At 36.2% G+C, this 17323-nt stretch overlaps 1 protein-coding gene across 1 annotated transcript in view; it reads left to right on the forward strand.

The window, feature by feature from the left end:
* Positions 1-17323, forward strand: part of LOC149075777 (nephrin-like) — a 154345-nt gene that overhangs the window by 42501 nt on the left and 94521 nt on the right. Inside the window, exons 2-3 of the mRNA XM_089243287.1 lie at positions 8588-8722; positions 16689-16810. Of these exons, the coding sequence (XP_089099413.1) occupies positions 8588-8722; positions 16689-16810 (257 nt within the window). The remainder of the gene's footprint in view (positions 1-8587; positions 8723-16688; positions 16811-17323) is intronic.

Consider the following 17323-nt stretch of genomic DNA (forward strand, 5'->3'; position numbering starts at 1 on the left):
GTGAAAATTGCAAGCGCAGTTTACATATTTATATTATACGGTCATTTTCAGCATTTACATGCGTTATACTCATATGATTGGAATTCTATATTTCGTCTACAAAATACGGGTTTATCCAAACAAACTACACAATAAATTGCCCCTCCCGACACATTGCCCAGGATCTGCGCCTGTTTGAAGGGCCTCGACCAAAATCCCAGCCTAAACTCTCAATGATTCGAAAAACTTCCTAGAGGATAAAAACGATTGGCCACCACCTAATACTGCATTACTTTACCGCACGGCAACTCCGATCATATCGCCATTCAGCAATTTAGTACCGATGGCTTTGGGTCAAGGAATGGATGCACTACCTAACAGTGGTCGCCTCAGGTTCCTCGGGAAAAAACTTGTTGTCTGTGTTCTTTCTGTGGGATCGAACCCGCGGACCTGACAGAGATCTTCGTGGTGGTAGACGGGCAGCTTACCCCGCAGGCGCCATTTGTCAGCTCATACTTGTTTTAATATAGTATGTGGGAAAAGCTTATGATTACTTCAGAGCAGTTCTTAAGGGGTGTGTGACAATGTGGCCCCGCTGTGCTTCACCCATTCGAATGTGTATTGTGTAATAATATGCAGTGCCGTCTTAACGAATGGACCTATCCAGGCACGACCTGAAGACCTTAAGTGTATAAGTGGCCTCGTGATAATCAGGTCTGACGCTATAATTTTTAAGGAGGAAACAAAATTTTATAAGCAGGTAATTTCAGCTATTCAAGGTTCCCAGAATATCACATTGCCCTGCTGCCCATGATGCTTATAAAAGGAACATGACAACATATAATGCCTACAGCTTATGTAGGGATTTGCTCAGGACCCCTGAAGTTTGATGAGATCCATCCATGCTATGAACTCTAGCAAAAGAGCCAGCCACGGGTAAATGGTGTTACTAGGGCAAGAGAGCCACGGGTTTTTTTTTGGAGGTGGTGGGGGGGGGGGGTAGTGCACGGTAAATCACCTCAGTTAAATTTATGCGGTGCGTGAATGTGTCGGGTTCAGCACTTGGAAATCATTGCCTTAAAAGAAAAAAATTGCATAGGTATTTCTCCCATTTTTTGCTTTGTTTACAAGATAATTTGTCTCATTTTCCGCTGGAGGCGCTGCTTGTCAAATAGTTTTTTTCCTCCCACTCACAGCATTGTTACTTAGCGACCGTTTGGTAAATAAATATTATTCAGCAACAATACTTTCTCGATGACCTTGAACAAGGTCAGCTTCCACAACGAAGTTTTGATATGATATTGAATTTCATTTGTTTACATTATAACACAATGGTTTTCGAAATTTCCCACGTGCAACGGCTATTTTTTTCCAACAATGAAATTATTGTTTTTACATTGAAAATATGCTGAAAGAATTTATATCATTTAATATATTTCGAATGGAAACAAGTGGAGACACAGAATAAAGGTTGAACGTGGTAAACATAACATGTTTCATCTGATAACACCATTTTAACGCCCTCTAGCGATAAATTTAAGGAAATTTGTATATTTGATTCCTTTTCCAAAGCTAGGAAAGTTGTGTGTGTGTGCGTGTGCGTGTACAAGGAAAACCCAATTACACACACACAGAGAGAGTTATATAGAAGGATACAACAGTGGAACTTCCCTTAACGGACACTCCGTGTTACCGGTCACCTCCCGTTAATGGACACGTTCTTGAATTATGTCACCGGACTTCAATATATTTCTTACTGCAAAGAAAACTAAAAAAAAAACTCTATTTTAGCAGACAAAATATTCGATCTCGTGGGGTGTCTGTTATCGAGAGGTTCTACTGTAATGGGAAACGATAGTTCTTAAAAAGATGACCAAGAACTCAGTGAAAGCTCGAGAGCCACCACAGATCTTCAGAGATGCCGTCCTGTACACAGAGACAAATTGGAAAACAAATCATGTTTCAACCTATAAAGCATGGAGAAAAATAATAAGTGGCATGTTTCTTGGCGTATAAAATGATCTAGATCGATGGTCTGCATTCGAAGGTGTCCTTAGGGGGGGGGGATAGGTTTCCCTTACTCTTAGAGGGGCAGAGACTTAACTAGACGCTTGATCAGCTGTGGCAAGCACGCATTTTGGCGCCCCCTTATTATACTCAAGGTGAGGTTGAAGGGTGAAATTTGTTGTGCCCCCCACCCCCTGTGGTCTGGCGACCAGAGCACCAGAAGCACCTGCCCCCCCCCCCCAATTGTGGGCCTGTTTAGGAGAGGGAAACGCTCGTGGTAATAACTAACGTGAGTTTTTCTTAAGCAAAAGTCGTTAGATTATTAAAGCTCGCTTAAAATTAACCATTCAACCGAGGGGCCAGTAATTATTTCCGCTCCCGGGACTGGGTCTAGTAATTAAGGCTAGGCCTGGATAAATTACCAGACTGTTTATACTGTAAAAAGAAGCTGCATATAAACGCCCGCTTTTGCTACCTAGTTAATTTGGGTAGTTTGCGCAATCGTTGTACACCCCATTTTACTGAATTATTCTTTCTAAAATTATCTTTCCGATTATTTTAATTTATATTTATATATATATATATATGTTAGCTTGATTTGTTGAGCCATTTCAAACATTTAAAATATGAAGTTTGACATTTTTGTTGATGAGGTAACTTTTCCTTCCACTGAGGATATTTTTTTCGGATCCATGTCATTTGATTCACGCACGTTAACTTTTAAGTTGAATTAAAGTGAACGCGGAAAATGAAGGAGATACGGGTAATTTAGATTATCTTCTGAACTTTCTAATAATTTTTAATTACGTTTTGTTTCATTTTAATTAGTTGTAGCTTTCAAAAGCTTTGGACTTCGTTATTACTAAAAAATACAACTGCAACATAAAATCATGGAAAGCAAGTATGAAAAAAATGCTAATATAAAATGCTAGAAGTTATCATTATTATTTTGAATGCTAATATCTAGAGACGATAATTAGTTATTCCTGATTATTAATTATAAATTAGCTTTCCTGATTGGAAGCAACACGGATTCTAGATTTCTATGAATTTCGACGGCGATTGGTCAACGCATGTAAATACGATAAATAACAAAGAAAAATTATAATTCTGGAAATATCTCTCTTTGAAAATGAGAACAAAAAGGAAAATTTCGAAAAAGTATGAGGGTGCGCTCAAAATGACAAGTAAAATGAGGGTGTCTGGCAATCTTATGTTTTATGCCAGTGGCGTCAGAGCCATGGATGTTCGAGCACTCTCAGAATTGTATACCATGAGTGGGGGGCGAATACCTCAAGAATTACAAGAAATCAAAATCTTCGACGTAAAACAATCTTTCGCCGAGACACTTCTGAAGCCCTTGCATATCTCGAATGGGGTGCTGCCTTGGCTCAGAATTGTTTTGACTGCTCGTTTTTGTACACCAGTGGTTCTCAATGTGTGCATCGTCGCTCCTACGGGCGTCCCCTACTTTTCTCAGAGACGTCGCTTATCTGACGATATTCATGTGTTCCTGTTCGTTGGTTTGAAGCGGTTTCCTTTTTGACTAATCTGGGTAGCCGTGGGCGACAGTTGAGTAGAGCAAGGGAGCCACTGGGGACGAAAGTTTGAGAACCACTGCGTGTATTATATCATCTATCTATACATGTTCTGCTTCAGTCTGTAATCATCTGGAATCCTTTCAGAAACTTGGGGATGTAAGAAACCATTCATTTTCGTGTCATTTTTCGTTTAAGCTTTTATTGGGAAACATTGTAGACATAAGCATATCGGACGCTATAGCGAGAAAGCAAAGCTGAAATTGATCGATTGCATAATTAATAATATTAAAAGGTAATTGATCTTGAAATCAGATACCCGGAGGAAATCTCAAAATTTTGTCTTCACATTTGTAGTATTTGGATACGTCCAGTTCCCATATACAATCTTCGAAGATGCGAGAGAATCACAGCTCTCTGCCATATTTAAGCGAATTTACCCTCTGAATTATAACGTTCCGGTGCTAGTAACACTCGCATATCCGTTGCTTTAAATTACATATATGCCTGTGAGTGCTGACTAACTGCTTTCTAGGACGATTGGACGTTCACAATTCTATAGCCAAGCCAAGTTCAAATTAGTTATCAGCAGTGGCATTCAAACGTTTATTATTGAGGGACTTTCAAGTTGTGCGTCTAGTTTCAGAGTAAGCTAATGAACTTCTCGCCCCACGGCTTATACGCTTCAGCTTCCTCCGAGGTGGGGATGAACCCTACTCTTAGGCATTTCCGTGAATGCCTAACTCGGTTCTCGAAAGGGCTGATGATTAAACAGAGAATGCTGCAGTCACATTCACACGCATTGCATACATGTCCATATTGAACATACCTAAGAAATTTCAGATTTAATTCATTTTTTTCTGCTCATATCTACGGATAATTTCTATTCTTTGGAATGAGTTAAGGTAGTCCTTCTTTCGTATGTATACTAGTATTTTCGTATTAAATAGGCAGATTAATGGAATATAATTACACTATTTAACAAAATTTAACTCTTTTTTTGTCATTGGGTTGAAGTTGTTTTTGCGTTTGCTCGGCCTAAATAACCATGAAAAAATTATTATTGCCCTTCCCCAAACTTTGTTTTTGGGTTGAGGGGATATTTGTGAACTGGTCATTCCCCATCGACTTAATGAAGTGTTTCTCAACGTGGAAGTCGCGGCTCCTAGGGGCGCCCCGGAAAGCAGTAAATATTGATTTGCGTACCTATTAATGCTTTGAAGTTGTTCTTTTTTTATGGGAACGTATCTACCAAGCTATGTCACGGGTGACAAAAGTTTGAGAACCACTGGCTTATTGGATGACTGGAATATCCAAAATGAAAAAGTCACGTATCTGGAAGTTTCACAGAAAATAAAATTAGAGTTGAGATAAAATTTTGAAAAATGATGGAACATTTTCAATGCTATATACAGTTCATCCTTTCACATTTTAGCTCCCAAAAGTGATTTCCGTATTTTCGATGTGTTCACCCTGATATACATGCTCCAAGTCGAGAATTCTTTGGTAAAGGAAATACCTATGGGTGAGCCCATCCATGTTTTCTTTGAATTTTTCGAGATCAGTGGGGGCGGAGGGTATACTTTTTTTTCTCCTAATGACGTGATCATCATATATTTCCAAGAGATCTGCATGATTCGTCTATGGAATTCGTTAATGTTGGTAGACATGTACACCCGAGCCGAGATTCGAACCCACACCTGCGCAGTCAAAAGCTAGTTCCCTAACCACTTTACTGCCAGGTGACAGCGGAGAACGGAGTAACGTAGAGAAACATTGAAAATTCCATTTTTGTATAGATTTTTGTTTTTCTGCAAACTCAAGATGGTTTTGGTCTAGCGATTACCTAGGAAGCCGATATGCACTTTTTATTTATCAGTCTTTGAGTTTTGGAAAGTTTTAGAAAGTTTGTTTTTTTCTTTGTGTATTCCGCGTTCTTTACTGTAATCACAGTGTACCACATTCTTTGAAAAATCAAGAAAAGCTTGGGTGCCTAAGCAAACGAGCGGCTTCGAGAAAGAATTCTCGACTTGGAGCATGTATATGAAAAAGAACACATGGAAAATATCATGACAATTACTATTGGGAGCTAAAACGTAAAGATGAAGTGTATATAGTAATAAAGATGGACGAAAAAATCTCATTTTTCAAATTTAAAATTTTATTTCAACTTTTTAATTATTTCGTTAATCTTCTAGTAACGTGACCTGAATTCCAAAAGTTATATCCATTTTTTTGAATTATTACAATTCTAAAAGTTATTTTTTTTGTAATTTTCAATATTCCAGTCAGTCAATGAGCCAATGATAAGTGACCAACTGATAAACATCGATCTACTCAACATGAAAACAAAGTTTAAGACATGAAAATGCTATATTTTGTCTTTTTTAGTCAAAAAAATTTCCGTTAGGAAATGTAGTCTTTTAACCAAGAACAATAATTGTGCTACATAGTGCGGTACTATCTGTACAGGATATTGTCTTCATATTAGTACTATTTGGTGCGATTCTGCATTTTCACGATTAGTGAAAACATAGACTGTTAAAAATCTTTTTTAACGAATACCGTTATAGCAAAAATCTCGTTTTAGCAAAAACTTTTGAAATCCCCTAGACAAGTATACATAGGAACAATGCTAAAACCTGGAATTCCTTTTCAACGAAATTTCTTATAACGAAGTGATTTCTCCGGTCTCTTGGACTTCATTATAACGGGATTCAACTGTATACATATTAACTAAATTCAAGAACTCTTGCCCGGAATTTCGGAAAACTTGCAGTCAGCCGGGGGCGGTAGAAGAAAGATAATTTCATAAAACAAAACTATAATTGAATTTCACGCGTCAAAACCAATCATCAAATTTTTAAACCTCTGGCACCGATTTATTGCCATTTGATGAACCCTCTTACTGTGATATGACTTCCCTAACGTTAAACTATAGATAATGACTGAAATGTTTGGAAACGCCCGTTGCATGTCGTTCGATCGTTTTCAAAACTAATGCAGAGGCGGTGCGAGGACAGAGCACAGAGCATAAAACTCTACTGAATCAATTCGGAAAGAGGCTTTCACGTTAGTCAGCGATGCGCGAACAGTTTCGTTGTATGTAACGATGGCCGAAGTTTTAATGGCCACCGTTCTGTTGCGACTTCTGCCTGGAAATCCCACAAATGGAGCTGACAACGAGAGAGCGAGATTTCATAGACCGCATTAACACAAATATGCCATACAAGAGGTGCGGAGGGGATCGGATGGAACCTAAAAGAGAGAAGTAAAGTAGCGTACCACGAGGGGGAAAGAAGTATTTCCTATTCCAGGACTGGATTTAATTTACTTCAACGTAATGTCTTCGCGAACGATTTGATTTGATGGGCTGCTGGATGCTGTTGTTTCTGATGAGAGAGTGAGCGCGTCACACAGAAAGACCGCCTTTCTATGCTTTCTTCATTGATGAATTTCTCACAAAGACATTTTATGGGCAAAATTTTGATAGATTAAACGTTGCTCGCGAATTTTTTTTGGTTATTCGTTTATTGCTTAATTTTTTAATCAACACAGAATTTACGTGAATCCCGGTTTGCTATTTTTTTATGTGTTAAGACAGAGTCATTTGTTTTTACTCTAGTTACTTTATGGCATTTTCTTCAAGAAAGATGACACCATAAAATATCGGTTATGAATTAATAAACACACATTGAATTTTAAGTTTTCTATAGTGACTATCACAGTATTCTATATATCGTTAACTGAACCCGTCTTATGAAATATTTTACTGTCCCTATTCTTCAGGATTTCTCTCAAAAATCAAATCAATAGTTATCACTTTTTACCCGGCAGCGCGTGTGGGGTCCTACAGACCTGATTTCTTGTGAAGAGGTGCTCATCCTCCCAGCATCCACACGCATTAATTTCCTCATTCCTTTAGTAGCTGAGTTTAAAGTCTGTATAGTGCTGTTGAAAGACACAATTATAATATATCTCAAATGTCACTTTGGTCAAACATTAGTTTTTTTTTTGAAAACGATTTCTAATAAACTGGTACACGTTTTTGAGTGATTTACGGAATGTGACGCAATTCGTTGCCGATTGTTATTCCCTATGAAGATGAAATGTGAAAGTGTTAGGCCATATTGGCTGCAAAAAATGATACAGGCAAAGAAATTCGTGGAGGAAATGGAAAAGTAAGTGACGAAGTATTTTTAGTGACCCCGGCACTGTCACACTGTGGAAACTCCGCAAGTGTGCAGCAGAACAGGGCATACAGCGCAATTTGAAAGAAGAATGTTCTGGAAAATGAAATTTGCGTGTTTTTTGAATAAAAAAAAAATACAAATCAAGAAAAGAAGAAAAAACGAGAAATTCATTCCATTGCACTTCAATAGTATTAGTAAATTGAATATATTGTCTGAAGCCCCTACACGCGTTCTCGAGTCAAAATTTCATCACACGATCTGTAGGTCAGTGGTGTCGAAACGTTTGGGTTTTCTTGGCCAAGAAGGGGAAACTGTTTTTTCTGATGAAGGGGAATAAAATTTCTTTCTTGCAAATACGTAAGATGAAAGCAAAGTTTCGTGAGAACGCTTTTCTGTCAAAATTACCATTTTAATTAAAAAACAGACAAACAATTAAAACTGAAATTAACTCTAAACTGTACGAAAAGCATTAGTGAATTATTTATGTTTGTTTGCTTGTGTGGCGTCGCACAGCTGTTCATGGCCAAGGATCGAACTTTACAGCTCTACATATATTTATGTCTCTTCAGTGTGATTTGTAAAATATCGAAGAAGCTAAAATAATATTAAATAAAAAAGAGAAAAGTTTTAAGAATTTAAAGTTTATGAATTTTCACACTCAAAAATTTTTTAAAAAATTTAGAATGCACATAAAAAATGAAACATTCGTTTATTTTTTCGAGTTTTATCCGAGAAATACTTTGAATATTTTTGTATATTAAAATGTTTGGTTTCCTCTGGGTTAAAAAAAATTATTTTGTCTTTAATCATATGTTATACCTGATTTACTTCTTGAAAAAAAAATAATTTCATATTCGCTTTTTCTTCTAGTGGATGCAAATCAGCAATATTTCCGAATCAAGCCGAAGGATACCGAAATAGTCGAAGGGCACGATGCCGATTTGCAATGTCATATCGGTAATCAAGCAGGTGCGGTGCAGTGGAGTAAAGATGGTTTTGTATTAGGTACGATTCTTTTGCATAATTTTTGTATTTCCAAGCATTTTGTCCTTAAAATGTTTTACTTTTAATCATCTATAAAAGTGAATACGAAATATTTTTTTTACAGAGAAATAATATGAAAAGTTCATCATACTGAATTCAGTGGCCACATTATCACACAATCACTTGCCGTTTAATGTACTTCTCATTTATCATAATACCATGAGAAATATCAAAACTTTGAAATTAAGAATTTACATAATCTGTAATGCGTAAAACCAAGAATATATTATAATACGGATTTCTTGATATTTGCCACAAATTATTTTTATACACTGATATTGACAGTAAAAGCGTTTCGGTGAGTACTGAGTGCTTTCAAAGTATCTAATGTTTCAGTAAATTTTTTCAAAAAACCCCTATCCTTCTATGGTTCACCTCCATAAAAATGTATTGATTTCTTTACACCCAAACGGAGAAAAAATAGTGCTGTTAGTATATTTTAATGGAAACAATACATGCACCAACCAACACGGCACTTTTATTAATAAGATTTTTTCAATTACTAAAATTGTAAATTAAGAATTAAATACATAGTTTCCCTTGATTTTTTGATGTTATCTATAAGCAGATTAAATTCTTTTTTAGCAAAGTTTATTACTTTTTACCTTGAACTTTGTTTCCGATTCTTTCAATTTGGTGATTTTATAAATCGCTGAACACGTAAAATTTCAGCCGCTCTCAAAAAATCTCACCGACAGATAAATCGGCTCTTTTTATTTATGAAGAAGTATTGTACTTATATAACCCTATTTGGACTGAAATGAACACCAAAAACATTGGGAAAAGAAATTAGTACTGTATAATGTTTTTTTTTTATACCATGTATTTCCATGTATATTGAAATGTACATGTGGCAAATAGAAGGCTAAGATTTATAAAACTCTAATACGTAAAGAGTTGTAAATATATCTCCATGATACCGTTTGCTCGATACTTATAACAAATTTAATGAGTTTTATACACTAATATTAAAAATAGCATTTCGGTGCTTACTAAGTACGTCCAAGGCATCTAATATTGCAGTCAAATATTTAAAAAAAATCCTTAATCATTTTTCTTTACTTCAGTTTCAACATTTGAAATGATTTTAAACCATATAGAATTTTACTGTTCCGTTTTTTTTTTTGCGGACAAAACTGATTTCCACCCAAAAAACATGGATGGAACTTGCGAATATGCGCTTTCATCCACACGTTACTTTTTTCTTTTGTTGGGGGGTCTATTCCGACACAACGCTGACCTTATTTTTCCAACCCGGTGTCCAGCTACACGGAAGTAGGAGGAAACAATCAAACGGAAATAGAAGACGGAAGCAAGGAAGACGAATAAAACTAGAAGGAAGAAAAAAAGGGACAAAGAAATGAGCAAAAGAGAGCAGAAGAAGTGGAGTCTTAGCACGCCACGAGACGATCTCATCGACCATTACCCTCTAACCATTGAGGAACTAGAAGAAACAAAGAAGAAAAAGACACAGAGAAGAGAAGAAGTGAATGGTAACGACTCTAGAGGTCCAACAAAAGCAAGAAAGATTACAACTGGTATCGATCACGCACACATTGAGGTAATCAATACCTCAAAGCTACAAAACTCCTCTTGGCGATTCTCTTTTCTAAGCCCCCCCAGCCCATCTTGTTCGCTTCCACTTTTCCATGTTTAGGCTTCCGCAGTTATTGATATTCTCACCTCACGTCCATCCTCATCATCGCCGCCGCCACCAACAACATGGGAGTGGGGGGGGGGACGGATACGTTACGCCACTGTAGTTTTCCAATTAACACGTTCGGCAATCCCGAGTCGCTGTTCGCACGTCATGTTGTGAAATTTGGATTAGAAACATCGCGCATAAAATTAAACGCGTTGTTCTGGAATGAATATCGCAAGGATGGCAACCGACACATCGATACTTCTTTTTTGTTTATAATGAACGGGATACTGTGGAATCACAAATTCAATTTAGAACGTGTTTACAAGCTCAACTAAATATAACGCCGCAGGGTTTTCTTTCTACAAGTGTGGATGGGATCGCTCTTTCCTTTAATGATGCACAAATTTTGAAACACAAGTTTCTATACAGTGGAACCTACACTAATGGACACTCCCTGTTAACGGACACTTCCCTGATGTCCGGTCCCATGGAATAGGGCGTCAAGTATTTCCCTTCCCCCGTTACTGAATACTCTCGATAGTGGACAGTAAAATCAGGCGAACTAATTTATTAATTTTTGTTCATAAATCGAGAATATTATTCAATTGTGATTATGTGTACAATCCCAAGCTCGTATTGGTAAATATGGTGATTGTATATAATATATGAAAATTATCATAATTATGGTCCGGGTTGGTGACTCCGAAGGGTAACGTTGGTTTAGTTTGCACATGATGATGCGTATGAAGAAAGCCAACATTAGAAGACTGATAATGGTATTTATGTGTTTCTATCTTTTTCACACTTAATTTAATTTAATTTTTATTGTGAAATATCAGTAATGCGCGTATCATGTTTGGGTAAAAATAATTAATTGGTTTAATGAAGAGGAGAGAGAGGTTATAAATTTCCAATCCAATTTTACTTGGGAATTATGCGCAATCGCCTGAAAAGTGATAAACGCAGTGAAATTTAATAAAACTTTTTCTTTATCGAGACGATTGGCGTTTATGCATAACCTCCGGTGTGTGTCATTTTTGCGGTAGCATATGCATTTTCAACCAATTGTGACCGCAGCAAATGTATAAATGAGAATATGGCATAAACGAGGTTTCACTGTATATCGAACTCCGTATAGCGAACATGCCCTGTTAACAGACAACATTTTTGGTCCCACGGCTGACCGTTATCGAGAAATTGATTGTGTTGTATCGTGGATGTGCTACGTATTCAAATTTCATTTAGCTAAATGGATATGCTGTATGGCTCAACAAGAATAGTGGTTAGCTTCGTTTTGTCCTTGCTGGTTGGTTATCTGAACATTCAGAAATCTTGAGCAATGAATTGGCCGATGAGCTGGCTAGAGAAGTTTCTGAGACTCTCTTCATTGGCTCCGAGCCATTTCCAGGTATCTGAATGAAATTGATTAAGGGTTGTATTTTTAAATTATTTTTAGAACGGACACCAACAATACTGACTGAGCACTACAGGTCAATGACAGACTAGAGATCTGAATGGTAACTGCCCAGAAGCAGACATAGAATAGTTGTTGGCCGACTGATTGGTCGCTGCCTTTCAAAATATTTTCACTTTAGTATTATATACACAGTGGAATTTCCATAACTGACACTGCCCGTTAATGGCCGCTTTTGTCCGCGAAATAGGTCCTCGGTGTACAGGTATTTAGCTATAAAGTATTTACGTACACCCCTTCAGCGGAGAAATGTTTCAGTAGTGATATGGAGAAGTTCCACTGGATAAGTAATTCGATCTCGTGAGTTTTCAGAGATTATCTTCGTATTGAGACGGGTACTCTATTTTTCGAGTGTTAACTCTGATTTACATATGGTAAAGAAACACCTTGGTTTGAAAGACCTGTTCTAATATTCGGTCTTTATAAAATACCTTCTAATATCCGATTTTTTTCCGATAGAAAATCACATAATTTGGGAGTACTTATAGTAGAGACGCAAATGTGAACGGTCACACCTTTAAAAAAAATCTCCCCACAGCGTGTAACAGATCGTATAACATTCAAAATGAAAAACTTATGAATATTCATTCATTTCTAATTTTGTATTTAATATATGAAACGATTGCATCTTAACATATACGTGTATAAAACTTACATTAAATGCACAGTTAAGTTCTTCAATTCCGACACATTTACTTGTGTTAGAGGTAAAATGGTATGAATTGCCTCAATGGTGGATAGGACCGGCACTAATGAATTCAAGAGATATACGAATAGAATAGTAACTTCACGAAGAACCAAGCACACTTCCAGTCCAACACAATTACCTCTGAAAGATGGTGCAAGTCAGTGCTGGATAAATTTGGAAAAATTTACATGCTTAGTCAGGCATGTAACTAAAAATTACAAATGCTTGAATCACTAACTTATGCGCCCGGAAAATATTTTCACTGGATTTAGTTATTTATAAAAGTTTATTATAATAAATATATTTATAAAAGTTATTTATAAAAATATCGAAAGAGACATAATTTTTTCACATAAATTTTTCCACCGATTCCAATATTTTTTACTAATAATTTCTTTTGAACTCTGAAATTAGACCCGATAATTTTGTGAAATTACTTTTTTTTAATACTTAAATTACATTTTCATTATAACTATGAAAATATTTCTTTCACCAAATTCCTAATATTTTTATATGAATTATTACTATTAAAAAAATTCTGAAATTCCTCTCGATATTCCTGAAATTGTTTCTTTTAGTAATTCTATATATAAGGGTTTTTTTCTCATTAATATTATAAACTAAATTCATAAATTATTAAATGATTTTATAAATTCTAAAATCATTTCTTTCAGCACTTCTGTAATTATCCATAGCTTTTGGATGACGAATTTTGCCGAAATACTCTATAGGAAAACATAAGTCTCAAAGAGTGTTTTAACTCTGGGTCCCCGAATTTGTGGCCAATTCTGTTTTTTTCGATTATTTTTTAAATGTTAAGTAGCTGTTTCCTCAAAATCGTTGCCGGGCAAAAAGCTCGGAGGGCCACATTTATCCCACGGGCTATGGGATGGAGACCCCTGGGCTAGATGTAAATTTCCCGGTCTTGTCTTAGAGGCCGTTCAAGTATTACGTAAGCAAATTTTTAGCCATTTTTGACCCCCCCCCCCTCCCCCGTCAGCAAAATTTCGTCATCAGCTCTGCCCCTCTGAATCCAACTCATATTTTCATAAAGGGTGGTTCATGACGTAACCATTATCCAAACCCCCCCCCCTCCCCCTTGTCATCAAAAGTCAGCAAATCAGAAAAACCACCCCCCATCGATGATGACTTAATACTTGAACGGCCCCTTATTGAAATCTCGTCAGCTCAACTCTACACTACTCTTGGGTTGTCATTTGATTGAATGGGTGATTATATATATAAATACACGTATATTGATTGAACAATCGGCATTATCAAGACATTCTCATTGGATATTTCCCGAAGTTGTAGTTCCGCTGCATATATCTTTACTAACAACTTCCTTGTCTAGGAACATTAGAGTATACATGCATGTCCAAAATTGAGGATAATGCACAAACCACCAATCTGGACTGTACGTTCTGAGGCGTACGAAAGATCGAATTTGCGCAGGGGCACAAAAGATTTGGGAAGAGGAAGCACAATAATCTCCTCTAATGATGAACAAAAAAGTTTTAGAAACAACTATGATCTGCACAAATCCATACATTGATTGTATTTGGTGGTTTTCCGTCAGAAACGGTGGAGATGTGATCATAAGGATACGCAAAGGGGGAGGGGGGCATGTGCTCCCACAAAACCACCAGAAATTGAAAACGTTTTCAATTCATTGAATAATTTAAAAAAAATTGAATACCAAAAGAAAACACCTTTGCATGTAATATTAATCAATTCCTGTAAATTTAAAATTCTATTAGAATATTAGTAACTCGAAGTTTCTTCGGGGCAGATTCTTGTGCTTCCCCTTCCCGAATATTGTGTGCCTCCTCCGAAAATTCAATCCTGCGTACGCTTCAAAACGTACTGCTCAGATTTGTGGTTTGTGCATTATGCTTACATTTTCAACATGAGTGTACCTCTAGTCACATAGGTCGATTCAGGGAACGTTATAACTCATTTTAAATACATTTCGTGCGTAGCGACGCGAAGTGCGGTGACGTATTGTTCTGAAATTACTTTTTTTTTTATAAAGGATATATCGATGGGAAAACACTGGGCACATGACAAATAATTTTATACCGGACGTCTCACGAAATCCCAATGGAGATTGGAATTCTAAGCAATACTCTTCAAAGTGTGAAGTAAATAATCCATATTAGCATGCCTAGAATGAAGAAGTTTCAGAAATCTCTCCAAGACGTCATGATAAAATGAGTATTCGGACGTGGCATATGTGATTATAACCGAACAGTTTTCGTGAGTAGTGACATTAAGCTGATGCTCAATTACTTTCGGTATATTAAGACAGCTAGTATTTTCATTCTCTTCTATGTTATGAGACGTTCCACCATTGTGACACATCAATAATTCCTCTTGTCACCTGAGTCGAGAAAATGGGATTTAAGGATATGCCATCCAAAAAGGATTTTTTTCCTCTACTTTATTCCCTCGACTCCATCAAAGCTCCGTGTGGTTGACTCTCCTTTTTTTCTCCTTTTCGGAAATTCCACGGCTGTTAATGCCGGGATTTTTCTCAGTTTTTCTTTGTGTTTCGTGAAAGGGAATCTTGACGAATCGTCCTGACCATCCGCGATGACTTAAGGTATTAAGCTTCTCTCCCATCGCGGTCTTCACAGGAAACCAACCAATAAACTAAGCACCAAAAAATACTCGCTCAGTTCGAATTATTTCGGATATACGTACGATTACATACAGAATATACAGATATGAACTGGATCTCTGTAGAAAATCGTTGTTATTCTTTTACCTAGAAGAAATTGCGCCGATATAATAAAAAACAAACAAAAATATTTCAACAATAAATTAAGTATTTAGTGTTTTTTATGTATTGAATAATGAACATGGAATCAAAATGAAGTACAGGCAAACTTAGCTAATTCGGAATTGGTTAATTCGAATTTTTGAAATTCCCTTAAGTCTCATGTTCAATTTGATGTTGGTATTACCTGTTTAATTTGATTTTTCCCCTTGCTGATTTGGATAAATCGAAGTTTGATTCAGATACTCCAAAATGTCTCTTTTCTCTGAATTCCTGGCTAATGTTCAGTCATCTTATTCTTTATCCCGTAGTGTTTACTGATTTTTACCAGAATATAACAATTATCCTGCATTAAAACTGTTACGATCGACAAAATCTGTAAATTTTGTTTAGGCTCCAAGTAAAAACCAATGATTTCTTTACAAGTTGCATTGGCAGCTAGAGTTTTACCGGATATTGAATGACTCAATTAGTGCATCTCAATTTAATGGGGGGGGGGGGCACATTCAATGGTAAATGCAAAGACTACTGCATTCAGGAAATATGAAAGTTTAGGTGTGTATGTGATAATCAACTCCTCCATATACGGAATGTATAAAAGCTGAGTGCTTATATTGTATTTTATTGTCTGGCAAAATGCGTTGGAGGTTCATGTGTCTCTTTCGTTATTATTCATTTATTTCGGAGTATAAATGTATCTTAGAGCATTTTATACCATGTCGAAACGACGTCCATACGATTATTCAACTCTAGGAAAAAATTGTGGTTGACTTACGGATGTGGACATTGAAGAAGTAGAGAATAAAGAGACATTGAAATTTCTCGCGAAGATGACGAAAATTGTAAGAAAGTAACAACCTTATTCCAAAACTTGCAGAGACAACGGGTATTATAAACAAATTAAGGCTTTTGAAGTTCAAAACTTGCATCTTTTATTCTATAAATCAACTTGAAGATTTTATACAATGTTTAAGAGCATAAAGAAAAAGCAAATGAGAAGATTGAAATTTTAAAAAGAAATAATTTCCGTGATCATTTACGTTTTATATCAAAAATAGTTGCAACAACAAGGAAACTGGCGTAGTAAGTGATAGATAGCATTCAATACATTTTTATAATTATCGGGAGTTGCTTCGTGTTTTCGTGAAAGTTTTGTTATCTTACATAGATGAATTGAATAATTCGAACTTTGCTTCTGTCCCTTTTAGCTTAGAATTATCCAAATTCGACTATACTTTTAATACTATACTATACTAATCATAATCATTTAATATTATGCATAACTAATATATAATTTCTATTAATTTTGCATAAACGATTTCGATTCGTTTCTGATAGGTTATAAGCACGATATCCCAGGTTATCCCCGTTACAGCATGATAGTCGACGAACGGAGAGGTGTTTATAATTTGAAAATACGGACGGCGCAGCTCGAAGACGAAGGCGAATATCAGTGCCAGGTAAGGAGTGTGTATTTGTTATTGACATATAGATATACTGTACTCGACAATGCATGACTATACTATGTTAGGTCATTACGAAAGTTATGATCGTTTCCTTAGATTGATGAGCGATGAAGAAAAAGTGCAAAACTTCACACCCTTTATTTTTTTAATCACCCTATAGTTTTTCCCGCAAGTTTAAGATTTATTCTATATGCTTTCGAAATTCAGTTCTTGAAGAATTTAGATGATTTTTAGGAAGAATTTAGATGCTTTTTAGGAAGAATTTAGATGCTTTTTAAGAAGAATTTAGATGTTTTTTAAGAAGAATTTAGATGCTTTTAATATATACTAGCTATAATACCCGGTACTGTCCACGTTTTCTTCAATTACTGGGATGATTGAAAAAGTGTCGAACCATTATAAAGAAATAAACTATTATACATAGGCCAATACTGGCAGCATTGAAGAAGTGCCGGACCACTGTAAAGGCATGTTCAGAATATAAGTGGTGCAAGTCCATAGAAACTG

Source organism: Pholcus phalangioides, unplaced genomic scaffold (genome assembly GCF_987345545.1).
Source record: "Pholcus phalangioides strain wild (caught in Gottingen) unplaced genomic scaffold, Ppha-v1.0 ptg000015l_1, whole genome shotgun sequence".
NCBI classification, from domain to species: domain Eukaryota; kingdom Metazoa; phylum Arthropoda; class Arachnida; order Araneae; family Pholcidae; genus Pholcus; species Pholcus phalangioides.